The 27,683-nt window shown below is 34.2% G+C and overlaps 3 protein-coding genes across 3 annotated transcripts; 1 reads left to right on the forward strand and 2 right to left on the reverse strand.

The window, feature by feature from the left end:
• Nucleotides 1-993: 993 nt before the first annotated feature.
• On the reverse strand, nucleotides 994-8,395 carry LOTGIDRAFT_217518 (hypothetical protein; the record flags this gene model as incomplete). The annotated part of the gene is made up of 4 exons (XM_009060006.1): nucleotides 994-1,383; nucleotides 2,279-2,548; nucleotides 2,886-3,097; nucleotides 8,299-8,395. 4 exons carry the CDS (start codon nucleotides 8,393-8,395, stop codon nucleotides 994-996), a joined length of 969 nt encoding a protein of 322 aa, XP_009058254.1.
• Nucleotides 8,396-12,045: 3,650 nt separating this feature from the next.
• Nucleotides 12,046-17,103, reverse strand: LOTGIDRAFT_122334 (hypothetical protein; the record flags this gene model as incomplete). Its single annotated transcript, XM_009060007.1, has 5 exons — nucleotides 12,046-12,201; nucleotides 12,401-12,552; nucleotides 12,864-13,004; nucleotides 13,145-13,266; nucleotides 16,976-17,103. Coding segments are annotated over 5 exons (699 nt in total), but the record flags the coding sequence as incomplete, so codon positions are not given.
• Nucleotides 17,104-20,807: 3,704 nt separating this feature from the next.
• On the forward strand, nucleotides 20,808-26,703 carry LOTGIDRAFT_233488 (hypothetical protein). Its single transcript, XM_009060008.1, has 14 exons — nucleotides 20,808-20,915; nucleotides 21,387-21,484; nucleotides 21,676-21,752; nucleotides 21,903-21,967; nucleotides 22,370-22,421; nucleotides 22,585-22,786; nucleotides 23,042-23,214; nucleotides 23,432-23,498; nucleotides 23,770-23,893; nucleotides 24,144-24,428; nucleotides 24,763-24,912; nucleotides 25,155-25,295; nucleotides 25,568-25,659; nucleotides 26,060-26,703. The coding sequence occupies exons 1-14, from the start codon at nucleotides 20,888-20,890 to the stop codon at nucleotides 26,147-26,149; spliced, it is 1,644 nt and encodes a 547-aa protein (XP_009058256.1). The 5' UTR covers nucleotides 20,808-20,887; the 3' UTR covers nucleotides 26,150-26,703.
• The last annotated feature ends 980 nt before the right edge of the window (nucleotides 26,704-27,683 follow it).

The following is a 27,683-nucleotide window of genomic DNA, read 5'->3' on the forward strand; positions in this document are numbered from 1 at the left end:
GAGAAGTGACATTTGCTTTTTATCAAACATCTATTGAGCTATCTACAAATTAACATATAAAAACTATCACATGAGTTACATGCGTATCACCAAAGGAATGGTTTCATTCAATGCCTCAAAATCCTGAACTCTCAAAATATACATGGTATTCCAATGAACATCATTGCATTATTTCATTCGCCCGAGTCTGACATTACAACCACTTATATATCCAAGTAGATATACAGCAAATTACAATGGTGGATCCCAAAAATAACATTGTATTGTTTCATTCTCCCGAGAGTCTGGCACTACAACCAATATGGATAAAGGCAAATAACAATGGCACGTGATTATAATATTTAGAGCACTACAATTTTACAATCCGGACTATCAGCATGTAAGTAACATATCGCCTGTAAGCTTTAGCCTTTCGTCAGTCTTATATTAAAAAAAACATTTAATATATGACATATCATCAATAATTGAACATTTTCAGAGAATGCATTTCAAAAGTTCAATTACTCATCAGGTATACGCTAAAATGTCGACAATCGCTGTTTTGTTTTGTTCGGAGTCATCTACATGCTACTATTAAATCGTACATCTGTGTAGCCTATATTGTCTGAAAAAAGAGACAATAACTGTTATGTTTTCATTAGTGCCTTAGTACAATAACTTCTTTGAAGTTAATAGAAAAACATTGAAACCAGAGCACATCCATGTTTTCATGAATATTTTGTACGATTTTGGCAAAACTGCTGGTAGTAAATTCGCTTGTAAAGGAAGGCGTCGATCGAAACAGACGCTGTGACATGGTACGGACACAGGCGGCCACATTATAATGTAAAAATCTATACATAGATCACCAAGGAATCACAAATATTGTGGACAAAATGAAAGGTCTGTTTTAAAAAAATATGTACAGCATAACTATTTACAAACATCATTCTCTCGCCAGAACAATCCAGGTCATGGATTTGCAAGTCTCGGTTCTTAAGAACCCAATTGTTCTCAATAAGCTGGTCTATATCTTATATGTACTGGTGCATAACTATTTGTAGACTTTTGATGATGTCGACGTCTTCTTCTTCGGCGCGGTGAGTGTTGGGCGAACATACTGAAATGTTTCCATCCACAGGTACGCATACTACCACATAACGTTTCAACAGATACTCTAGGACACGCCGTTCCACCATTTTCTTCCTGTTGTATTATTTGCCTTTTTCTTATGCGTACACCAAAACCACATGTTTTACTACAGGGTCCCCAGGATCCCCATTGCGTCACTAGACAATCTTTGATCACTGCAATGTAAAAAATCCAATAACTTCGATTACATGGAATCATATGCACAGTCTCGCATTTATAGGGCCTTCTAGTTGCCATCTCCATCATGTTTACCTACACGTACGTGTTAAGTGTATTCCCTTGCACTTTCCGCTTCTAAATTTCATCAGCGCGTACGTGCAACTAACCAAGTATTTAATATAATTTATGCAGAATGGAAATAAGAATCTATGTGCATGGAAGTGTTAAGTAGTAATATGTTTTCATTTAACAACTTACCTCCGTTATTGAGTATCAATTCTTTTTCTTTCTTTTCTAAAGCCTTTTCATTGGCGTATAGGATCCCTCGTTGTTGACCATGTTCGTCACGAAGATTAGATCTTGCCTCAAAATCTGGTACTGTAGGTTCTGTTGGCTCTACAAATTTTTGGGCTTGTGGTTTCGGGTGTTCACGATGATTTGATTTTTGAGAGATGGCCTTAGATCGGTGACTTTTCTGTTCACGAGAAACTTTGCGGGGAGGTTTATACTCATTTACGCTCTTCGACTGATGAACACGCCTTTCAACAAGTGGGTTCGTCGTATCTTCTTCAAATTCATTACTTTCTGTCTCATATATCAAAGAGTCCGTTGTTAATTCCTCACTGGCTTCATTTGTATACACACCGTCACGGTAGCTCCACAAGGCTGCACTATCGTCATTTTGAGTCAGAGATTCCGTTGAGTCATCATCCATAGTATACTTGAATTCGGGAGTATTGTGTTCGGGTACAGTTTCTGTGACCATGCCATAGTCTGGAGGCAAATATTCATTACTACTAGGTTGTTGAGTCACTTCTACCTCGAAGTCCGGAGGTCGAGCTTCTTCAAGATGTGGTGCTGGTTTAGAGGTAGTTTTCGGGATTTTGACAGGAGCCTCTGTTGGTATGTAAGTATTTGTTGCATTTTGAAACTTGGTTGTTTTTTTCTTCCCCCTTCGGATAAATTCGCCAGTACGCTCAATTAGTACATGAGCAATCTTAGGAACTTTTTCCTGCTTTGGATTATAAAAAGGACTTGCTGGATGTCGAGGTTTGGTTGGAAGGATGTGGTAAACTGGTTCTTGAGGATGGGTAGGCCAGTTGGGGGACGTATAGGTCAATCCTTTATCAGTTCCACCATCCAAAGGTCGCATAGTCATATGGATTCTACGTCGCCATCTGCCGGCTCTACATAAATCTACATTATCAATGCCAACAAACCAATCTGGACTGGGAACGATCTTCACGATAAACGATATCTGAAACAAACAATATTGTTCTGATAAACAAACACTTCTGCACACTTTGTAGTACGATAGAGACAAGCATCGAATTCATTTATTTGCGAATTAATGCGCCTACGGCACGCCTTGCGTTAAAAGCATGCAACTCCGAATGTTACTGAATTGACACAATACATGATACACGGGTAATATCAAACCGTACCTTCCGTCTAATCCTGCCACTGCAATATTATCACGTAGATTCCATCACATACGATTCCATTCAGATATAATTTCATTAGCAATAGATATATACTTTAAATTACTTTGCAATATAAACATGTTCTGTTCTCAAATATTAGGTTGTTCTTACCCTATTATATTTTCCATTAGCCATGACCCTGACTGATGTTCTACCGACTCCATTTCTAATAGGAGCAGCAGTAAAACTATCTAAGGTACCATTAAAACCCTGAGCTTCAAACTCCAACATTCGACTATTGCCCTCTTCAGTAAACTTCTGTAAGGTAGGTGTAGCTAGTTCCCCCACTCTGAATAACTTGTACGTTGAATCGTGGGTTCGTCCTGAAATATATCATAAGGATTTCAATATAGATAGTTATTTTAATTTTTGAATGTCCTAAGATGTCCTGGATGCATTAAATTTCTTTCGTTTACAATGAAATATACATAATTGGACATATTATTGTAAGCGCAATACATCAATATATTTTTTTTTTCTTGCATAAGATTAAGAGCAAATTGGTGACAGATCAATATATACGGAGGTCAAATAACCATTGTCTTTCACGAAGGCTGAAGGCTGCATACTTTCGAATATGGGCTGCGTCTAAAGATCAAAATTGTAAATAAATGCATCAGCTGAAATTGTATCTTTCAGATCTTTGTACACTTGGCATTTTCATTCAACCTTCAATAGCCCTGATGTAGTTCTTCCTAATGGCTCAACGTTTGAAAAGGTACCGTGTGTTTGTTCACAAGAGTATGATGGTGATGGAGTTAGGTTAAGTCACAAAGAAAAATCTATAAGGTTTAAATTTACAAGAGATAGAGACACTCCACCTTAGTTAAAGTTCGTCTGATGAAAAGAAGACGTAACCTGTAAAAAGTCAACAATGATTTTAACAGTGTATCGCTATGGTTAAATTAAGATAGATGGTAACATTACAAGTCAATACAAGTTTCTATACGAGTATACTTTCTTTACATTTAGATCAAAACCTTGAAAACTACCATGTCTGGTCCTTATTTAAATGCTATATTACGCACTCAACAGTATTTTGTGATGGCTCAACAATTTTGAGAAACCAGCTTTGGCTTTTAAAAACGTTTTACAACCTTTTGTAACGTGATTTATGTTGGAAAACAATACAAATAGCAGAGTTAATGCATTTGTCACATTATACATATAAAAAAAATGATGTAATTGAATTGGTTGAAAAAAGGTGCACTAAAGGGCACTATAATTCCAATTTTATATTTTGAACCAGTTGTTTTAAAGCAAACAGTGTAAATATCCAGCTAGTTTTAATGAAAAGCAACACCAGTTCACTTCCAACCGCTGGAAAGTTCCAGATGTTGAAGAACCTTTCTTAAATCGTGTCTATTCTCTCTAGAAATAGCTGGAACATGTAATACAATAAGTTAGTGTTAAAAGGGTATGTTGAAATACACCTTGTATTTTTAACAACATTGAAACTTCTTACTAAGAATAATAACAGTTAAATGTTATGTTTGTATTAGGGTTTAGAAAGTTCAGATTAGAGAGCCGTTACATTATATGGGTGGAAATCGCACCTCGACTTTCAAATAGTAAAACGAAAAGTGAAATCATCGTCTTTCGAAGAAAATTATTGACAAAATCAAAAATAACTTTGTTCGAGTCACATCAAGTTGACAGACTGATACGTAAAGTGTGACGTGTTATAACATTTACAGCTTAACTCAATCGTGGGCGGCCAGACGACATTTCCAGAACAAACACTGGAGTTGCATCTTCTTTCGCAATGTGCTACTATTTTAAATTAGATTTTCGTCGCATGCATTACTTTTAACTTTATTGGTAATAAAAAATGTCCAGTTTGAGACATCACGATAAACACCATCATGCAAAAAATCCCTTAATTTCTAAGGCACCAATTATTCACGGTAAATTGGTACTGCATTACACGAGCATACCAGTTAAATTAGTTGTACCTTACTATTAATTAGTTCCTTTGGAATGCTCTATTTTGCTTTGCCCGTTTGGTTATGTTTCTTATTTATCCAATACAGATATTGATAGAAACTTGACTAAAGAAGATGTATGTGATAGTGTTTTACTTTGGCATTAAAATGAAATATGTACTGCCAATCATGAAACTATTGAACGATCTATTGTAATTGCTTCATTAATTTTTCATAAATAAGAAAAATGACTTATGAGCTGTTGTATTGATAACACATGTTCTTTCAATCATAACGATTTGCCAACTGGTCGATTTCTATTGCTGATACATATTTGAACCTGCCAGAAAAACTCAGTAACATGTATTTTGAACCATCAATAAACTTGTAATAAAAGATCAAAGGAACGGTTGGCATACAATCAAAATCTCTACCTGGTCATATTAATCTATTAATTCCCAAGCTGCCATTTGTAAACAGTTGTGCTACCTTTCTTAGATTGGGTAAAGTACATCTCCACAATTGTTAGGAAACTCAAGTAAACCTCATGTTTAAAACTATCGAGGACCAGTGCTACAGGTTGTGCACATTTGAAAACCATTCGAAAATTAGAAATCGAAATGAGCCGGTCAATGCCACTGCCTTTGCAAGATACCTTTCAAAATACAGCATTGTTTGTCGTTAGTCCAATAAGGAGCATAAAAGAAGCAGAACGTAACATTTAGACTGAGAGAGGGGTTGCTTTACAATCACGTCTATTCAATGTCATTCTGAATGTTGCAGTATTCTAGTCTTTGCTATTTCATAATATTCATATATTATTCATATTCATATTCATATTTATATAAACTATTTATATGCATGCATCTGCATAATTGTTCACATCGCTTAAGTTCTTTATTCAAAATCAAATAATATTTAAGTAAACGCTCCGCCTTAAGAATAAAAATACCGGCGTGCGTTTTGCCTTGATGCGAATGTTTGATAAGATAGTAAAAAATATAGCGAATGTTCTCAATGTAATGGGGCAAATGTCAATCAATTGCACGTGCTGATAACGCAATGGTATGTCACGGAACGTAGTTTATCATATGTACATAGTGATAATGTATACATGCGGGGATCCGGTACCTGTTTGTGTAAGGATTAATAATTTATAGTATGATATTTCTAAAGGGTGAGATTGGGTCACCGAGAATATGTTCTTAACATCCTTGAGAGTTCGAGAAGCAAACAACGGGAAATTACATTATTTATAATATATCTTCCACCGAGAATATAACATTACATTATAAAAAATATGTGAGAACAAGTTGGTTTAGGAGACGAAAATTAAAAACCAAAACAATGAACACCAGATGGTACTGTGTGGACTGTTGTTATTGTTGAGAGGGAACCAAAAACACGAGCAATATGTATTGCCAATCACTCTCAAATTCTGCATGATCGAGCTGGACTTTTCTTTAGTTTCATCGCGAAAATTCATAAGCCCCTAATGTAAAATTAAATAATCAGCAGAAAGTGCAGATGCAAAATCCAAAGAGGATTTGTGTTTCGATGTTTACTGTTACTGAACTGCTATTGTGCGGACGTTGGCTGCACCGAATCAATGTACTCAGGGAATTGCCATCAAACAAATACATAAATTTGTAACAATGTCTCCCAATTTCAGACGTTGGGAACTTTCTAATTCCCCCAAAGACTTACAAAGGCATCGTTCGTTTGATCATCTAAATATGTTTGCTTTTGATGTAGTCTAGAATAAGTATATTGATATTCCCACTGTTGTATTATGAAGCAAATTCGTGTAAACAACACGCGATAATTGAAAATGTATTTTGCTGACATGCATATGGTCAGAACTATACAGGATTTCTGCTATATGCAGAACTAAATTTGCCCTGTGCCCTGGTTAGGGTTAGAGCAGCGGTGACATAGTGAGTAGCGCTTGTTTCATAACCCGAAGGTCCCTGCCGAGCTAATACATCCGGATTTTTTCAATGTATTACACTCTTGCAGTTTACATTTAACAGGGAATCTTTCTACATCCTTGTAGCTTTCAAATGGTGCAAGGTCATTCATGAACAAAATATTTCAATAGAGTTTATTACATACAATTCTTTAAACCGTTAGTACAGATAACGTTCATACAATCAATGAACAAAGAGGGAATAATAACGTCACCTTGTCTTACACCGACTATTCATTACTATTTTTTGTTGTGGTTGTATATGACATATCTTGAAAAACACCCGACCGATAACATATTCATTAAAGACATTAAGTTTTTATTTTGGCTGAAAAAAACTTTGACATTAAACAATATTCTTGGTTTCATTTCTTTCTCTAAATTTCTGCATTGATTGTTGTGTTTAAAAACAACGTGCCGCCTTTGATGTATGTATTGTTTGAACGCAGTGCTCTAAACATTAATTCAAATAAAAGGACCATTTTTAATGTTATGCATTAAGGTATATGGAGAAAAAAATGAGTATTTTCTAACTTGCCATTCAACATCTTTACCATTTAACAGTGGTTCCTAGCTTGAAAGTTAGTTTTCATTAAAATTGGATAAATTAGAGGACATACCGACATGCAAGAAAAGATTAAAGCTACGTCGAAGGAGATAATCCATTGATTACAAAATGTGCGATGGGTGTCGCAAATATATGACTGGAAAAATCCAAAAGCGTTTGTTTAATAGCAATTGAATCAAATTGAGATCATTGGTTTTACATTTCAATTGACTTGAGTCGGTGAGAAGTCAGGACATCTTCAACAATGCGGAACACCAAACTGGCAAATCCATATTCTTTTTCGAAAGTCTACAAAACTGATGAACTGTCCACAGAAAGTATTAATCATTGATTTGTTTTTTAATAAAAGATGAATTCTTGCTAGGGTATAATATATTAAATCTCTTGGTAAACGATTGAACCAATCTTCAAACATAGTTTTCAGTCAAAAAATGAAACAAATATGAGTAAAACGTTGTGTATGACAAAAAATGACTTTCTCGAAATTCTTTCCGGTATTTTAATTCTTATGTAAATGTTATTTGTGGTTATTTCATTGATAAATCTAACAAGCAGAACACTCGGAATGCATATTTGTCATGATGTCAATTAGCAGAAATGAGAAAATTTCATGTTCATGATCTTAAGTCAGCGAGATACCCCTCGTCTTTTCGCCCAAGGGCTAGAATGCTCGTCTTGAAAGAAACAGACAACAATCAAAATTATTGATTATTTGGAAAGATTGACAGTGCAACTATATAGCTAAACTAATCAATTGTAACAGATCAATAAAAGTTGAACGTTAGTTTTAATGAATTGACACCTTTCTGCTTAACTATTATAGAAGAACTGCTTCTGGTCACAGAGTACTCAACTTGAATTACATGAACGTGCGATCGGTTTTGCTTAAGCAAGGAATTGAATTTTCAAGGAGCTTGTGGTCAATTTGACAGGAATCGGCGAGACCAGTAAGGGTACCTGGGGTGTTTTAGAAAACGCATGTTTATCGGGAGCATCATCAGGAGCCTTAGTAAAAAGGTGTATTATGAAACAAATATATCTCATTCATAGAATTTTACTTACCGACTAACTTTGACCATTGAGCATGTGGTCGGTATCTTGGGTACATTTTAGGAAAAGCTTTCCGCGACCAATCTCCAAAGAATGACACTTCATACATAGATACCACATCCTCGTGACAATCGTCTCCACGTTTATAACGTCGTTTACGGCACTGACATGTGTCCATGCATAATATAATCACAAGAAGTAAGAAGATTTGATTGAGATATCGATACACCATGTTTGATATGTAATTATTTTTAACACCTGATTTGAATTATGGAAATATTTCCCACTGACTGAGTTACATAACTATGATATCGCAGATTAGTATTAAGATATTATCCACTATCCACCGATGTCGCTACTTTAGAACGATTCAGTCGACACTTGGAGTAAATCTTGGAGAATGCAGCGTGAAGTGTATATAAATACTATTTGAGTGTAGGTATTGTGTGCTTTCATTGGCCAGAGTCATTTCGTACTCAAACTATACAGTAGTAACCTGTTAATCTTGGAAAAGTTTTTGCCTTCTGTTCTCGTGGTGACGTCATCTCACGCGAGGCTAGTGTGTTTGGTTGGAGCCCATTCGTGTTCTACGAATTTTAACAGAAGACATGGAACACAGTGACCCATTGCAGCTGCACTGGTAAAAAAAATTGGGAAAATTACCCTGAGATTTCAAACTGCAGAATATACCAACGTTGTTCCAGACTTCAACACTTTAACAGCAAATTAGTCAGCAAATTTTGCCTAGAATGCCTACATGTGTTGGATTTGAAGATAAGAATAAGAACAGTATTTTAACACTATCAGGTCTAAATCTACCTTCAATGTTGTTCGGTTTAAATCTACAAAGTGGATTTAACATGTTTTAGAAACCATGAATACCACACGCATTTACAACAGTTTTTTTCCTCTTTTCATCATTTCATTGGCGATATCAAAGAGATTGAGTGGTATACACACATTACTGATTTACAATGGGATAACATAATAAGCTTCTTGGATTAAAGTATTTTTTATATTCTTACATAGATGTACATTGTATACCAGACATTGTATATTCAATGGAACATATTTACCGAATGTGTCTGTAACAATATTTGTAGAAAAAGCATTGAATATGTTAGAATAGTCAACGTTTATTGTCATTCACGAATCTGTAAGTCCCTTCATTTAAACCAAGCTGTTTGTTTGGCCTTGAATCTTTCAAAAAAATTAAATTACATAATGAAAGATAAAAGCTTTGAAAGGATACAAAGTGATAAAATTGTGATCTCGTCAGTTTTGGGCAGTTTTTTAAAAATCTCTCCAATGCCTGAAAGCGAATACGATATTTTGACCCTGTTATGTTATGATCCAAGGCCAAACATTTTCTCGAGTTTTTGTTTTCTGACCATATCAAGAATGAAATGTTTAGGGCCGAGTGAACCGAGATAAGTATGATCCCAATTATCAAATAAAATACATTGGAACACACAGTAGAGAAAAGCAGAGAAAACTACAATTTTCATTAATGCTTTAAAAAATTCGTATCATTAAATGAAACTTTCTAATTCCATGAATATAAGGTTGTAGATATCTGTGGTCATACGTTCGTGTCGCGTTCGTGGAAAATCCTTGACATTTGTCCGATGAGTAATATGTTCCTTTTCAACGAATGTACACTACTGGGTGGAAATGGGGTTTATGATATCAGATGGGTTTCTTGCACTACCAGAAATAGTTGAACGGAAACATTCGATAAGTAACAAACACAGTTTAAAAAGTTGACAAAACATACGATAGGGTTGTTCCGGATATACTTTATGTCACGTAACTGCCATGAACAGCTCATGCGTCATTTTCTCAATGATCTCAACGTTTCAGAAATAAAATACTTCTGGAAGCTATTAGGTACCCGATACTTTAAGGAAATTACTCAACTAATCTGGCTTGTTTTTATGGTGACACAGCCAAAAGGGTATATTATTACAGTGAAACTAAAGAGAGGTCTTTAACACGGTGGGTAACGAATACCACGTGTGACATTCAGAATATATACGGAAGCTCTGGTATAGATTATGTAGCTATGACCAACACTCTGTACTATAGTTAATATATCTATAGAATAAACGGTAGCATGTGCCAGGTTAAACAGGTAGGTAGAAAATCTATTCAGTATTTAGAAAATCCACAAGAAAAGGTAACCAAACAATCGGAGAAGTTTTTATGAACCGAGACAGACTCGTAACCTTCCTCTCGGGATATTAATAACTTGTGAACAAACTTTGAGATCTCATTCGTTCATTATCATGTACGCTGTCCTTATATTCACCCATTTGTTAATATTTGGCGGATTAGCATCAGCTTAGACTCATTTCAGTGTTCATAATATGCCTTCTTCAGATTGTATCTCGCCTCTCCGTCGTATGAACATGAAAGGTGAACTCTTATCTTGCCATTGGTATTACTTTTGATATATGTTGGCGCGGTAGAGTCAGATTAAATAGAACCTTCAGAGAGACAAATTTTCTGCTCAATTTATAGCAATTTATAACACAAATAACTATCCAAACTCAAACAATGATGATAACCAGATTGCATCAGTCGACATCCTTTTTTATCAGTCATTAAAATGTAAGGCTGCAACTTATCTTGATTTATTTTCCTAATACATCCATGCTATCGTACGTGAAAGAGCCCGTTACACATCATACAGATGAAGAAATATGAGAGTTATGTTATCAATCAAAGTTTTGATTTTGAAAATACGTTAATGAACTGGTTTTAGATATTCATAAATGCATTTCTGTGATGTTGTGGTGATGCCAATCAACATGACAAAACGTGTTGGGAACAATATAATTATATTTTTCATAATCATGCGGTTTGGATGTTTTCCAAGCTTCATGCCAAAAAATGTATAGACATGTGTTAACATTTGGTACATTGCATTTTCGAAAAAAGCGTTACCTGTTGTATTGAAAATATCAAGCGTAAGAAATGTCCTTCTCGACACCATTCAGTATCGTAATTACTTTATTTCGCCTTAATTATCTTTCTTTGTGACAAACAACAATGAGCGATTCGCACTTAAACGACTTGAGTTTCAGATAATTAAAACAGAACAATACAGGTCTGGAATTATCTCGATTCGATGCAGATTTCCGGATTTTATTTGGTAAAGTTCTTATGAAAGTATTTTTCAAGCACCTAACAATAAGGTTGGAAATTATATATAAACTATAGGGCAGTGGATTTAATATTCGTCGAATGGAAACAATTGTGGAACAATAGTACAACCATATGGACCTACAAGAATGACATGATGTCGAACTTTGGTTGGAAATGTAAGCCAGTTATTATTCTAGACTATACAACCTTTTACTTGATTAACAACAACTCATGTTTATTTTCTAAATTTACGTAACTTTTTTTTAGTCCGTTTATGTTCGTTTTTATTCCTATTGTGTTAAAATGTGCTTTCGATGAACTTAAATAGTACTGCATTGGTAGCAACTTTGCCCTTCATACCAATGTATCAGCAAATTCAGGTAAATGCAAGCAAAGTCAAGTTCAGGAGGAATTCAATTTATGTATCATGGAGAATTCGAATAACTGTGCAAACAAGACACGAATTAGTTTCACTGTAGTTCATTTTCTTTAAGGTAACAGTACGTTTTTAATACATATATATTATGTGTTGCACAGTGAATATAGATAACGTCTCCACAATGAAAAACAAAACCAAAACATCTGAAGTACCTATTTTATTTGCTAACTTTATTTTGTTACCGAGTTAATAAAGTCAGTCATAGCACTGACATCAGTATAAACACCAGCATTTCCAGCTATAGCACAACCATCACCATAAGATACTATACCATACTGTACATACTGACCATTTACTGGACAGAATAATGGACCACCTGAATCTCCCTACAATTAAAAAAAGTGTTAAGCATCGCAAAATGCGATGAAGTATTGGATACCTGTACTTGTTGTGAAAACGTCATAGCAAAGAGACATATCCAAGACATTCCAAAAAGGCAGTTCAGGTATTGGGATGACCATAAATGTTTTGGTAAATAAACCTGTGTACCGGTTGAGGAATGGAACAAAGATCCTAGCATCCTACCTGACAACTATCAGCACCTCCAGAAGGTTTTCCAGCACAGATCTGTACACTAGGATCAGTAGGTGTAGTGTTGGGGAATTGAGCATCACATAAGGCACCACTGTAAGTCGGTATGGTTACTTCCTGTAAAATGGGAGAGGTTTTACCACCGTCTGAAAAAAAAGTAGTGCAAGTAAAAATCCAAATGGTAACGTCTAGAAATCAAGATGTTCTTGCAGCGTATACTGAAGCTATCTCTATGACGTTAGAGACGTCAAGATTCGGTAAAGTGATTAAAACATTATGCATCTTAGAATAAAAGTAACCTGAATAAACCCAGGCTAGTGATACAAAGATCTCGGACACCAACCTACTGCTTACTAATGAACAAAGAGATATATACATGTATTAACATTGCTGGAAAGAGTCCTCTTGAGTCCGCCCTGATGACAAAGGTAACTGATAAATGCTGACAAGGACTTACATGATGTAGTACCCCATCCAGTTACAGTACACTGAGCTTTATTTAGAGCTGAACTATCTCCAACTTCCGGTAGACAAACTGGCTGAACACAATCATTGAATGTTAATGGTTTATCTAGAGTCAGGATGGCAATATCGTTTTCTGAAAGAGAAAAAAATTGGGCTTGATTATGAACCCCGAAAGAGTAATACAACGGCAATCTTTAATAAAAAAAAAAACAAATTGAAAATGAAGCAGGATTTTGTCCCAATATTTCAAGAGTGACTTACTAGCTGAACCACCATCCAATTGATAATCTGGATGAACAGTGATTTTAGAAACACCAACAACTTGATCTTGGGCTTCTGTTTTACTATAATCATATTCACCAACATTTACAGTCATATCACTCGCTGTATTTGTGCTGGAAGAAAATAAGATAATTATTCAGACACTAGGTGAGACATCAGAAGACAGCTAGCTAGTCGGATCAATTAGATTTGGTTCTCGGGAAGTTTGCAATACAGGAAATCAAACGAAATGGATTTAAGGTACTGCTTTACTGTACATGTTTGGGTTAATGCAGCGGCATGCAGAAACATAAGCCTTTTCTTTTCCATTTCCAGCTTTCGGGGGATGTTCACAGTGTTTGGATATGACATAGTGTAAGACTAAAGATTTGTGATTTATTAATGATTTACCCAATGCAATGTGCAGCAGTCATAACATGCGTCTCATCAATAATAGTTCCACCACATAAATCATTACCAGCTTGTAAACGAACCATCCATGGATATTCACACAGTTCAGCATTCAAGCCACCAACAATTCTTAACTTTGTTGTTATAGCAGTAAAATCTACAAATCTTGTAGCTGGGTTCTTGGTACTTATTCCACATTCTAAAAACACACGACAGGTGAAAACTCATTGGAGTTTGTAAACAGATCATAATACAAAGGCATTTGTGCGAAGTAAGCCAGCGAGATCTGTCAAACATCGTTTAAATGGTTGTGAAACATAAAAATGTGGGAATAAAGCTTATGGTGAACAAATGTTGAAAAATGTATGAAACTGCCTCACAATTCCGCAACCTCGATTAATGGATTATGTACAACCACTTACTTTTTGTGGGAGGGGCTAGTGTAGTTGTGGTGGTTGTAGTGGTGGTGGTTGGTTTAGGAGTAACAACCGGTGGAGGTGGTACTGGTGATCGACAACATTGGTTTAACAGTTGACGAGAGAAGAACGATGACACACAGTGACCTGCTCGTGACATCCTGGATAGATACCTACAGTAGAACTCACCACCAACGTTACCACAAGCTAAATGATACCAAAAGAATTGTTAGATATATACAAAATATATAAGTATGAGGGCAATCATTTTTCCAAAACTATGACAACTACATCCAAAAAGAGACCAATTAATGGTTCATCCCAAATCAATTTGTTTACTTTAAAATCTGATAGACTAATTTGAAACAATATACATGTAACTTACAGTTTTTGATATATCCAAACAGACCATATTTGACTTGATCGTTACCGAGACTTCTCAAGCCTTTCATAGCATCATACACCTCCTGAACATTACCAGCTTGTTGAGTGGACACCATCTTCTCTTGAACGATTTGTTTTAGAACATCCACAGCAGTCAGTTCTTTCGTATTATCTTGAGCCATATTCATGGTAACTCTAACTACATCTTTAAGCAATTGGTTTCTGTCAGCTTTTTCCCAATACTGGGCAAGATTTTTATAAACGCCTTGCACCACGGCATATTGTTTAATTCTTGAGTTGGTATAGGTCAGATCCCTTTTTCCACGGTAGATGTAGTAAAAGGCGTGACTCAGGGGCCCACCGTAGGATGGTTGGTAGTAGCCAGATCCAAATCTGTTACAAATGTAATTATTGTAGAAATAGGACGGTAGAACATCTAAATACCCAAAGACGTTACTAAAAATAGGTTGTCGAGGTGGTTGACGTTGGTAGTGGTACTGGTATTGCTGTCCTGGATAGAATCCAAAATGTCTCTCTTCACCAACTACTATATTAATAGCACAGAGACACACGAGAAAAACTAGCTTGAGAACACTGGTCATGTTGAAGTCTGACGTCTCAATTAAAAAGGTTGAAACTTGGGACCACAAGGAACAGATGGCCAGTTTCTCCAACCTTATATTGCTGGTTTTTATTTGAACAAGATGTAGGTAGATAGACTATTAATAATATAAATCACAAGGAGAGGCTGTCCAGGCGTGTTGATATACGTATTATGTCTTTTTATTGAAAAGAAATTACGACGAATCTACATATGCAATATAAGGTCTAAATTAAATCAATATCATTTCTTTCAATTTCAGAATTAAGACATTTCTTATTTACCAAATGTCCACTCCATCAAATTGTTATGAACTTTCATAACGATGACACTGCAATATGGTGGACGATATCAAATATAGCTTATTCATCGGATCACGTTTCAATTATGGCAGCTTAATCTGAACTAAAATAACTTTCAAGGTCTTAAATTTTGTGTCATATTCTAAGTATAGATATAATTGAGTCAAGCATTGTCAGATTTGCAAACTTGTTACGAATTGATTTAATTACGTAGTTTTGCCGATCAAGAATTTAAAAGGCCCTTATATGCTACATTTTGTTTGAAAAGTGTGTAGCAAATGGTATAATCATACCTCTCCCCTAAAATGGGATTTCAATTATTCTACATCAACGAACCATTGAATTTTTGAAAGATTTTTTTATTTAGTAACTGAATCAATAAATGCGGCTACAGCACTGACATCAGTATAAACACCAGCGTTTCCAGCTATAGCACAGCCATCACCATAAGATACAATACCATACTGTACATATTGACCATTTACTGGACAGAATAATGGACCACCTGAATCCCCCTGCAATGGATTGTATTAAACGATTCAACAAATTAATGATTAGTGAATGAATTAGTGCTGACGATGACAAATACTGACATAATTTTTGGTGATGATTCTCCTGCTGTTGATGCTGATGCAGCTTCTGATTTATGATGATGATTATCATCATGATTGATGGTTGATTGATGCTGATTGATAATGATCTTCATGAATGTACCAATATCATAAATCCTACCTGACAACTATCAGCTCCTCCTGCAGGTCGACCAGCACAGATCTGTACATTAGGGTTTGTGGGTGTGGTATTGGGGAATTGTGAACTGGTGCAGAGTTGTCCATTGTAGGTTGGTACGTTTACTTCTTGTAATATGGGGGATGTCTGACCACCATCTGGAAAAATGAAGACCTTATAGACTTTATGTCTGTAAATAGAGTTGGGCTACAACAAAAGGAAAAACCTTTTTCGTTACAAAGCTGTGGCACGTCAATATTCAATGTGTTCCCGTTTTATCACTTCTACTCTTCTTATTGATGCTTGAGAGTATTGCAGTTTTAATTGTGAGATTTCAATAGTTGAAGGCTTTTAAGTAAATTACATTGTAACTTAATTTGGTTACTTACATGATGTAGTTCCCCAACCAAGAACTGTACACTGAGCATTATCAAGAGCTGAACTATCACCAACTTCCGGTAGACACACTGGCTGAACACAATCATTGAATGTTAATGGTTTATCCAGAGTTAGGATGGCAATATCGTTTTCTGAAATAAACAAAGGTCGCAAGCTAATTTTTTCATCTTAATATCTACATTACGAAACTATAGACCTTGTAAAGGAACCAAAATATTCATCCATTTTCGAAAAGTTGAAAAAACTTTTGCCGTACCTGCAGAATCTGGTGGAGTTACTTTATAATCTGGATGAACATCTATTTTTGACACACCAAATACTTGATCTTGTGCTTCCTTTATCTGATAGTTATATTCCCCTACATTTACTTCAATATCAGATGGTTTCAGTGACCTGTGGTGAGAGAAAATTACATTTTAAATAGTTTTCAAAACAGAAATACAGAGATATTAGCATCAAATCTTCTACAATGAACAGGAATGGATTCCAATGACCATCTCAGACGGTAAGCTTTTTCCTTTCAAAAACTAACTGCGACTTACTGGATTCACGGTGAAAGATTCTTCTAATCTTATAAATATTTACAAGGATTTTAACTTACGATACACAATGACCTGCTGTCATAACATGTGTCTCATCAATAATGGAGCCACTGCATAAATTGCTTCCCACTTGCAGTCGCACCATCCATGGGAACTCGCAAAGCTCGGTATTTACACCACCAACAATACGGAACTGTCTCAGTGTTTTCGTGAAACTTGCATATTTAGACGCCGGGTTTTTGGTACTAATACCACATTCTGGAACGAAACATTGGTAACATGTGACATTGGATTCAGAGAAGTCACCACATCATTTTGAGAAATGTATTTCAAGCATACTGATGTGTTGTATGACCATGACACTTCACTTACTTTTTGGGGCCTCCGTTGTGGTTGTCGTTGGTTGAGTTGTAGTTACTTCAACCGGCTGTGGCTGAGGATTTGGTCCAACAAGTGGCTGAGCCTGGCAACATTGGCTCCAAAGTTGTGTTGTGAAGTAAGTGCTGCTGCAGATTGGAGACATCTGAAGTCTTTTGATGTATTCACAATAGAAATGTCCTTGTATACTTCCACATGCTGTAAGAAGAATAGAAAATATAGAAAGATTGATTCAACATCCAAACAATTTGTCCAGTTAATGGATTTTATGTCTGAGATAAGTGCTGAAAGGCGGTCTGTCCAACACCTTCCACATTTCATGCCTACATCAAACTTCACTGCACTCACGGGGCTAATCGCATAATTATTATAATTAGACATCCTTCTTAAGGATTCTTATTTCCGTCAAGATATAATTATGATCATCATCCATCCTTCTTAGGGATTCTTATTTCTGTCAGGATATGATTATGATCATCAGCCTTCCTTCTTAAGGATTCTTATTTCCGTCAAGATATAATTATGATCATCAGCCATCCTTCTTAGGGATTCTTATTTCTGTCAAGATATGATTATGATCATCAGCCATCCTTCTTAAGGATTCTTATTTCCGTCAAGATATAATTATGATCATCAGCCATCCTTCTTAAGGATTCTTATTTCTGTCAAGATCTTATGTTATAATACAATCTAATTTTCTACTATAAACCTAGTGGCCATACCAGTACCAAACAAAATGAAAAATACTCACAATTGTGTACCATTCCACTGGAACTGCTTCTGATGTACCGTACATCAGTGTTCCTGATCTGTTTCATTAGGTTATACGTTTGCTCGATGTCACCTGGTTCTCCAATACGGTTCAGGGTAATACGAAGTACTTCTTTTACAACATCAGCAGCATTGTAGTTCCTTGTTGTTCTCATCATTTGGAAGGTTACTCTTGTAGTATCTTTAAGAAGCTGCGATCTTTCAGTTGATGCGTAATATGGGTATAATCCATAATAAACTCCTCGAATTATTGAATAAGCCGTCCACATGGATGATCGGTAATGAACGTGTGGAATCTGCTGGACATAGAAGTTAATGTTTGGGGAACCATTGAAACTGGGATCAAACCATGTATTGGATATAACGTTACAGACGTAGTTGTTGTAGAAGTAGAATGGTAGGGAGGATACCATATTGAATACAGTTTGTGGTGACGCTGGTACTACTGGTACTGGTTGTCTGTATATTGGTCTTTTATAAACTGGTTGTCTGTACACTGGTGGGCGGTACAGTGGTCTACGTCCTGGTCGGTACAATGGTCTTGAATATATAACCCTTGGAGGTCCGCGCATTGGTCTTCCATACATTGAGCGACTTTGACTACCAAATGAATATGGATTGGCATCGCTTTGATACAATATTTCCAAAAGAAACAGAAGCCATAATCCTGCAGTGAGTTTCCACATCTTTGAAGATCTTCTTCTGTTGGGCTGGAATGCCAAAATGAATTTGAAAAGCTTTGACGAAGAGTTTTACAGATGTAGGAAAAGAAGTCGGTATTTTTTCATCATGTTCGGTTTGTTATAATTGTCACTGTAAAAACAATGATAATTTTTATTGTTCGAGAAAAACGTTTTATTGATAACAAATGGCGTCATTCGCCTTAAAAATAATATTTTGGGTTCTACTTTTTGTTGGATCGATTTTGGGATTGGGGAGGTCATTCAGTGGTTAAGTACTTATTCGTCAGAAATATTAACTGTATTATCGTTTCATTGCGACTTTGATAATACCAACCTGAAGCGAAAAGCAGTGGTCTGTCTAGATAGTTACAGTTTTTTCTACCAGCAGGTTTAGTCTCACCATTCTTGAATCTATGAATGCTCCTAAACAAGTACTTTACAGGCTTCATTTAGAAATAATCTGGTTTTAAACTGAAAATTAATCTGAGAGAAATCTAGTGAAGTTTTAAAAAAGGTTGAAGACATTACGTAAAACAGTATTCATCTGTTAATTCTGATCACAATCGGGTGCACAAATATAGGGTATAAAACTCCATTTCAATTGACACGGTTTACAGTGTAAGCTATTGCCATGGCATGGGCTATTAAGCATAGTGACCAGACTCATGAATTATAGATAGACTCTTCACATTTACTGTCCCTATACTCTAGGAGTTATTATCCTTGTTTAAATGATTAATTCGTTTTAAATTTCTACTGAATAGAATGATTTTCAGTCGAAGATTTTTGTGGGTCGTGGGCATATGTTATGCTGTCTTTTAAAGTATATCATTAATAGTTAAAGCAGACGATAGGATGATAAATATGCCTTGAGAAATCAATGTTTCTTTAAAATACCAAACGTGAATCAGTTTTATACCGTCTGTCGAGGTAATGTATATTTACAAATAAACAATCAGGCAGATACAGATGTTATTTCTCATTGTGGGTTGGTTGTTTATATAGAGTATCTAGGGTCACAACAACCTGCTTCTTCATCAATATATTATATTGGCCGAGTACGAGCGCATTGTGACCTGCAGTAGGTTATTCTTTACTTAGGCCTATGTCTCATCATATGGGGCAAATTTCACTCATTTTAAAATGTAACAAGTTTTGTTGATGGTTTTTGTTTGTTACTTTTGCTACTGTCGACTTCTTGTTGTTGCCCATGGATTTGCTGCTCTTGCTCTTGTAGGTGTAGGCCTTAGGCCTTACAAATGCTTTTATGGGGACCTAATTTAGACACGAGTCAACATTTGATACATTTGTTCTTGTTGTTCTGGGATTTCTTGCTCTGGTAGGCGTCCTTGTTGCTTATAACAATTTCCTGTGTCTGGCGATTACTGTTCTTACTGTAGGTGCTTGTTTTGATGTTCTTAAATTGTAATAACATATAAAAAAAAAGACCTTTAATTACCCAGTAATTATTACGATATGACTGAGAATATTTACCTGCCTTACAGAAATGGGGCAAAAGAAACCATTTTTCACCACCCTGTGTGAAATTATATCATATAGCTTGGTGGTTTTTTGGGGTTTTTTTTAACGACCAGCTGTTCTACAGGTAAGTTTACGGAGATGATCAACGAAATGCATTTCATATTGATGAAAAATTTATTATTACACTAAATTTGCAGATAAGATTTTATATATTAGTTCCGTTTGCGAAAAGAATCGGGTGGAGAAAAGTAGTATGTAAAACTCATTTAATTTCTTAATTAGTAGTTGTTGTCCGAACTTTAAGATAACTCTGATTAGCATGATGAATTTCAGACCACATTAGTTTAAAATATCGCAAAGTTTTTGACTTCAAGTACTACTCGTTAGTTTTGCAAAACTAAGCATCTTTAGTTTTTTTGTCGATCGTTTTTTTTACAAATAGGCCTATTCCATTAAATAATTATTTGATACGTATACTTGTTTATAATTTTGTTACTGTTGGAAAACATTTTTTTCGTTACATTAAAAAAACAATTTCCTAAATTGTTTGGAACACCCGCCATATTTAATTTTTTGTTTACATTTTATTTTATTTTTTGATCGTAAAAATAGGTCTACTCGATTTTGATTTAGTTTAGAATATAACACTTAAATAATATGAAGTACACAATTATCTTTCCTTTTGGTAAGCCAATTCAAATGATCATATTCCGAATATTCCCAAATTACATAGAAATATTTCAGTTGAAAGTGGAAGGATGAAAGTGAAAGTAGTGTCTTTTTAGTGAATCATGATTTTATTCTTTAAAACTAAACTAAAAGAAAATCAATGAAGTTGAAATCTTCATAAACAATTGGAAGGGTCAAAGAAGTGCTCTGATCCCTTTCACCATAGACTCTGTTTCCTACTCCTTAATTATAGAAATGGTGCAGAAAAGTAGAATGTAAAACTCCATTCATTTCATTTCATAATTATAGAAGTCCCTGTACTGTGTCATAGAATATTCACTCTTTTTCATCATAACAAGACATCATAAAAATTTCAGTTCATATTGCAATCACCTTTTTTTTAGAACTACACTTCAAATAAGTACCATAATTCTTTGTTGTTAGACGTTACTGTCATGATGTTTAATTCCATCTTTTTTTTTTATAGATGATACAGAGAGTAGAACTTTGATTGAAGATTTCTTAAAAAGATGTCATCTAGAATCAACATTTCATTTTATAGCTTCAGACCAGACATATGACAAGGTACATGATATTGCTAAATATGCCATAGTAGGGCAAACTGGACCAGTTGAAAATTAAACAAAGAATGAAATGACAATATTCCTACTTTATGGTGAATATGCTGAAAGATTTAATAAGTTTTCACCTACTTGACTCGATTGTTTTTGAAGCATATCAATAAGTATGTTAATGACTTACTGTTTTCATTTCAGTGTTATTCAAGGAAAATTGATCATATTGAATGGATGAATAAAGATGGATGGAATGAATTCATATCTGAAGTCAATCAGTGAGTAAAGATAAATTGTGTAACAGAACTTACAATTTCTCTATACAATGATGTTGCTCAGTGTGTTATGTTATTGACATGGAAAACTTTCTCTTTTAGTTCATCACATCATTGAGATGTTTTATACTAATAACAGACATACTTTTTCAGGGATAACTTTAACACAAATTTATCAGAAGAGTTACATGTTTTATCTGATAGTTTATTATATACAGGTATGTTCATAACTAATGGTCTGTACACCACTGACTTATGATAAATAAAGAAAGAAATAGGCATAGTTTATAAACTACTGTATTTTTGTGTGATTAATGTACAGTTATTTGTACCGTAAGAGAGCATTCTAAACTGGGGGTGCACAGACAGATAATAGACTGTGATAGAGGTTCCCCAATAAATGTTGACAGTGCTCCACATTTTGTATTTGACCGTTGATTGTGGAAGGTGTGGATATGAAAGAGTGTACCTCAGCGTGTCATGGTTTCCTGTTACAAGTAGGTTTGTGATGGCAATCTGGATCATCTGTTGCAGCTGTGACAACAGGAAGTCAGCAGCATTAAGTTTGTTAGCAAATATTGACCACAAAGAAAGTTATCTATGTTGGATTTTTTTTTCAGGTGAACCTATCAAGTTGTATAGTATTTTACCAGATGACTTAAGTGAAAACAGGTTAGATATCAAAGTATCTTGTTAGCTGTTATGAAGTTGTTTTTAAACATGAGTGCTGTTAAGTGCTTTGTTTCTCAAAATGATTGAACTTTTTCTTGAGTAAAAATGATTTGAAATTGAGTGTATTATACAAAAATTAAGAGCGATTTCTTGTTACTTTCAGTTTAGAGTTGTATGGAGGATTTTATAGAATGAAGAAATGGCATAATATAGATTTGACTTTTATAACAACTAGTGATAGTTTATCACAGTCTGTTCTAGAGCTTACTGAGTTTCTATCAACTGATATTGTCGATGAATTCAAGTATGATGTCCTAGATCATCAAACGTTATGGATGGGAAAAATATCAGTCTTAGACAAAGTGGTGAGTTTCAATGAGACATCCTTATATCTTGTCTTTTTTCGATAAATGGATTGAAAACAGGCTCAATTTTTAATTGAAATTTACAAAAAATGTTTAGCTTAAGCTACAATTGAATATTATACCTATTTATGCATTTGTATAAAAACATATGTGATAGTGGTCTAGGTGATTGGAACCAAAAGCATTCAATTGGAAATTAAGATGTGGCTGGAAGACCAAAATTAAGAGTTTTTTTTTTTCCAAATTTATCTCCAGGATGATAAAGGCTACCAGTTTCCAGGATTTAGATTATCCAGTAATGATATTAAGAAGTTGAAATGTAGATATAATAATAAAGATATACAGTATGGTAGAATGATAGAGATATTAGATGTTGTTGACATGTCTACAGTTCCAACTTTTCTTATGACAAATATTACGCTTCAACTGTATCCTTTTGGCTTTTATACCAAGATTCTTGAGGATCCTGCCTACCAGCTGGTTTGTGGACAAACTTCTTAGCAATTATCTTTCCCAAAGCCTTCATCTAAGTTTGCCAATTAAAATGACACCAAGAATCCTAAGCTCTAATAGAATGAGCTACGGTCCATCTCCAAGGACTTTTCACAGCTATTGTAATCAAATTTGTCCTTCAATCTGTGTTAGAGAGGTAGTAAAAGACTGTAAAGAATCAAGAATATTTATAGAAGATTTTAATTCTAGTAATAGGGAGGTAAGCTCTACAGAAATTAATCTTAAATGTAAGGAGAATTTTTCACCTGTTTCAGGAAGATAAAAAATCAAAATGATGACGTAAAGCATGGTACCAAATTGAATGGTAACATAAAGTTACAAACTATTATTTGGCCACTGGGTTAATGGAGATTAGAGAGGAGGGTTTTTATTCAGTAATAATCAATTTCATGAAGCTGTGCAGAAAGACTTCTCCAATGAGGAATAATTGACAATGACAACTTAAAAAGGATAATGACTTCTTATTGTAGGAAGTATATATTGGTAGACTGGCAACTTATAATACTAAAAATATACCAACTTGTGGTCTGACTAATCACCTAAAAACATCAGCATGGAAAGATAAGATTATGACAGATATTTCATGCATTCAAGGTAAACTGCTTTTACTTTGGAATATGGAATTATTAGAATTACAGGGGTGGTGAGATATCAAAGAGTGAAGTTTGTGGAATCTCATTGAGGGCATCGTCAAGGAACCTTAGAAATTAACAGTGCTGGTAGATGGTCAAATCTCAAACTCAAACAGTCCTTGCTCTCCAACATATTGACATGGATATATTGATATTGGTTTACACAATGTACACTGCAGTGAGAATCACTAATGCCTTTCTATTTTTTTCAGAACCAGATGAAGAAATATTGCCAAGTTTACAATATCTACATTTTATTATAACATCTGATAGATGTAGTGATATATTAATGTTAACAATATTAAAATCACCAGGAGATATTAACAGTAATATTATTAATATCCTAGAAACTGTGGTAGATATTAATGAAGATACAACTGATAATATATGTGATAATAAAGTTGTATCTAGTTTACCATGTATCGATACATTAAATCTTACATTATTACATGATCATCTCAATCAGTTACAGTGCAGTTTATTAAAAGACTGGATTGGTGAGTTGTTTCATTTGCCTAACTTCTCTATATTCACCTCTCTACCCTTCTTTACATTGTCAAGGTATTGTGATCTGTTTCTAATACCTTGACATCCTTAGGTTCTTTTTTTTTTAGGAAGTTTGTCAAGATTTGATCAGATTGTATTCTATTGAGTTAGTTTAGAAATGTCTGTCTTTTTGTGAGATGTTATAAAGCATATTGTATCATTAAATTTTGATGAGTTTTGTACGTATTTGGTCAAAGCTAGATAGCTAAAGCACATAAAATATTGTTTTGCTTGATTGATTAGAATATTAGATATCTATATGATTGCTTCTTTCTGACTGTTTAGACGAACAGAAGAAGAAGAATTTAAATACAACTATTGATAAGAAACAACTACAAGTTTTTCTAGATAAAACTCAACATCTATTTCTACAATCTATATTTGATAATTATAATGAAGATGATCATGATAAAGAAATTTCAGAAGAGGATACAGGTATTAATTCTAAAGTTGCCATCAAATTATCGAACATGACAGTGTATAGTCATGAGAGAGTAGAAACAAGAATATTTTATTGTCACATCATAGAGTGTCGTGTTGTTACTACAAACTTTTTCATAAGAACTATTTGTTTCAGCTTTGGTTGAATAAAAAGCAATATCTGAACATTTAGGCTTGGCTTGATATGTAATGTTACGTAAGCTCAAATTTATCTGAATGTTTAATATTTATTTCAGAAGTAGAAAGCATAGACCCTTCAAAATGGCCAGAAAGACTAGCCTTACAATATGAAGAATCAAAACAGAAAACCATGAAGCGATATCGTTCTACTGATAGTATTCCATTATCATCTCCTTTTTATTCTTGTCCTCAAGAAAGTAAGAATAGTTTTATATTTATTAAAGCTCCATTCATCTTGTCAGTATTAATTGCTTGTAAAATTCTGATTAGATTACTAGTGAACCATTATATTTTTTCAAATGATATTTAGTTTAGTTTTTAGGACATTCAGTTTTAATTTCCCAATTCTCTTCTGTAGGTTGAAATCAATATATTCCAATCTGTTTGAGATATTTTGAATGTGTATATCAGGCTATGTTAAGTTAACTTGCACACTACAATATTTCATATTTTCCTATTTCTAATCAAGGTAGTGCATCATTAGATGCCATAGAGTTTCTGAGATTTTTTCAACCTGATGGTTCTGCCTTAAATCCTAATTTATCACCAGTTAGAAAAAAGGTAAACTTAATCGATGATTTCAAAATACTTTTAAAATGATAGGAAGAAATTAATTTAATCCATCGCTATTTTTAAATGAGATTTAGAAATATCCCACATTCCTTTCTTCTCTGCTGGGCTTCAATAGAATGATGAAAAGTAGGACGTAAAACTCCTTCCATTTCATTTCATTTTTCAATAGAATGATACAGAACTTTTGAATTTACCCTCCTATTCCCTTCTCTGCCATTTTGAATTTTGGTTACACCTTTGGTTGATTCCATGAATATTAAGTGAGAAGAAAATCACCAGAACTCAGAAGAGTTAGATTAAAATATTTCATGCTACGTAGATAACTTTATGGCAAACTACAATATTTTTTCTTGCTTCCATAATAATATATTTTGCTCTAAATCAACAGCCTAATGGTAGAATTATTAGAAGATTATCAAGTCATGAGAGTCTTACTAGTTGGCCTGAGAGTAGATCAGTTAAATATCATGATATCTAGTAAGTTAATTATCAATATTATTCAAGATGTAATTTATATACTAACATACAACATGTTGAGGTATATTGATGTCACCCCAGTCTAATGGTTTGTGGTGAGATGTTCTTTTTTCATTGTGTGTTTATTGTGGTATTGCTTTTAGTTTAGCTAAAGGAAATTAGCTTGTAGAAATGTGAACCTGATACATATTTCTTCTGTATTGTAACCTGTCCATTCTTCAATATTTCTTTTTATATGGGAATTAGAGACTTCTCTGTGAAAAATATTGTTTAATACCTACCTGTGTGATAAAAACACATACAATAGCCACTGACTTATTCTTCAAGATATATCTGAGTAGTAAGGAATAAAATGAGTACAAAAAGGCCAAAAGTGAATGATTAAACACTTTTGTATTTATCCCATAGAAAAATTTTTTCACAATTTAATTATGTGTCTCTTAACTACAAATGATATGAGGTACTTTGTAGCTTTAGAAATGATTTTGTATGAAATTTTGTGATCCACTAGGTATTTAACCTTTAAATGAAATTTAAAATTGGGGAGACTAGTTTTGTTAATATTGCACTCTCTTCAAGGTATATCTTACAACCTAAAATTTAATTAACTATCAACCATTGTGTTGGGTTCAAATTCTTGATCAAAGATGAAATTTGTTCGGAGTTTTAAAGGTTAAGGATGAATTTTGGTCAGGGATTAAAGATTTTCTAGAAATATAGACAAAGGGCACATTGATAGCTTTAGGGTGAGCTGAAATCAATTTAGGGTAGAGACATCTACACCTGTATTGTTTAGGGGGTGAGCTGAAATCAGTATAGGGTATGGACCTCTCTATACATGTATTGTCCAGGGGGTGAGCTGAAGTCAGTATAGGGTAAGAACCTCTCTACACCTGTATTGTATGTTCATTGTGACAGAAGACATCCCAGGGTTCACTTCTTCTTGTTGTCATGTCAGCAACACAACAGAAAAAAATCCGTGGATGCAGACTTTAAAATTTGTTGATTTCTCTAGGTAAGTTTATTTCAATTATTTTACCTTTCAATTTATAACTTTCATAAATAGAAATTCTTCTTCTTCCCTCATTTACTTTCTTGATTGTAATAATGTAGGGTAAATGAAAAAGATGTCCAACTTTGAATATTTTCAATTTTGAATTTCTAAATTTTTATTTGAGAGCTGAACCTTGGTAATGTTACCCTTTATTGTATACTAAACTTATTTTGTTTTAGTTTGTGGTTGTTGATTTGGTTGAGAGTGATATCTTAACATAAAAAAATGTTTATCAAATTATCATTAGAGATCCAGAAAGACTAGTAGCAGAATGACATACTATTTATTTATAAGGTAAATATACTGAAATTTGAAATTGCTGGCATTTTGATGTCCATTTTTAATTTGCTTTTAGACTCTTTCAAAAGTCAAAGCTCTTCACTTGAACTATGAAACTGAAGGAGCCCTCAAGAATGAATTTTGATTCTAGGTTTTATATGAATGTATTCAAATACCTTTATCATCAATTTACATTGATTCT

The sequence above is a fragment of the Lottia gigantea genome, assembly GCF_000327385.1.
Source record: "Lottia gigantea unplaced genomic scaffold LOTGIsca_40, whole genome shotgun sequence".
Taxonomy (NCBI): domain Eukaryota; kingdom Metazoa; phylum Mollusca; class Gastropoda; family Lottiidae; genus Lottia; species Lottia gigantea.

Coding starts and splice junctions, on each gene's coding strand:
- LOTGIDRAFT_233488 (XM_009060008.1), top strand. CDS start 20,888: ATGAAGTACACAATTATCTTTCCTTTTG. Junction 21,753..21,902: donor TTCATATCTGAAGTCAATCA/GTGAGTAAAGAT, acceptor ATACTTTTTCAG/GGATAACTTTAACACAAATT. Junction 22,787..23,041: donor TATCAGTCTTAGACAAAGTG/GTGAGTTTCAAT, acceptor ATTTATCTCCAG/GATGATAAAGGCTACCAGTT.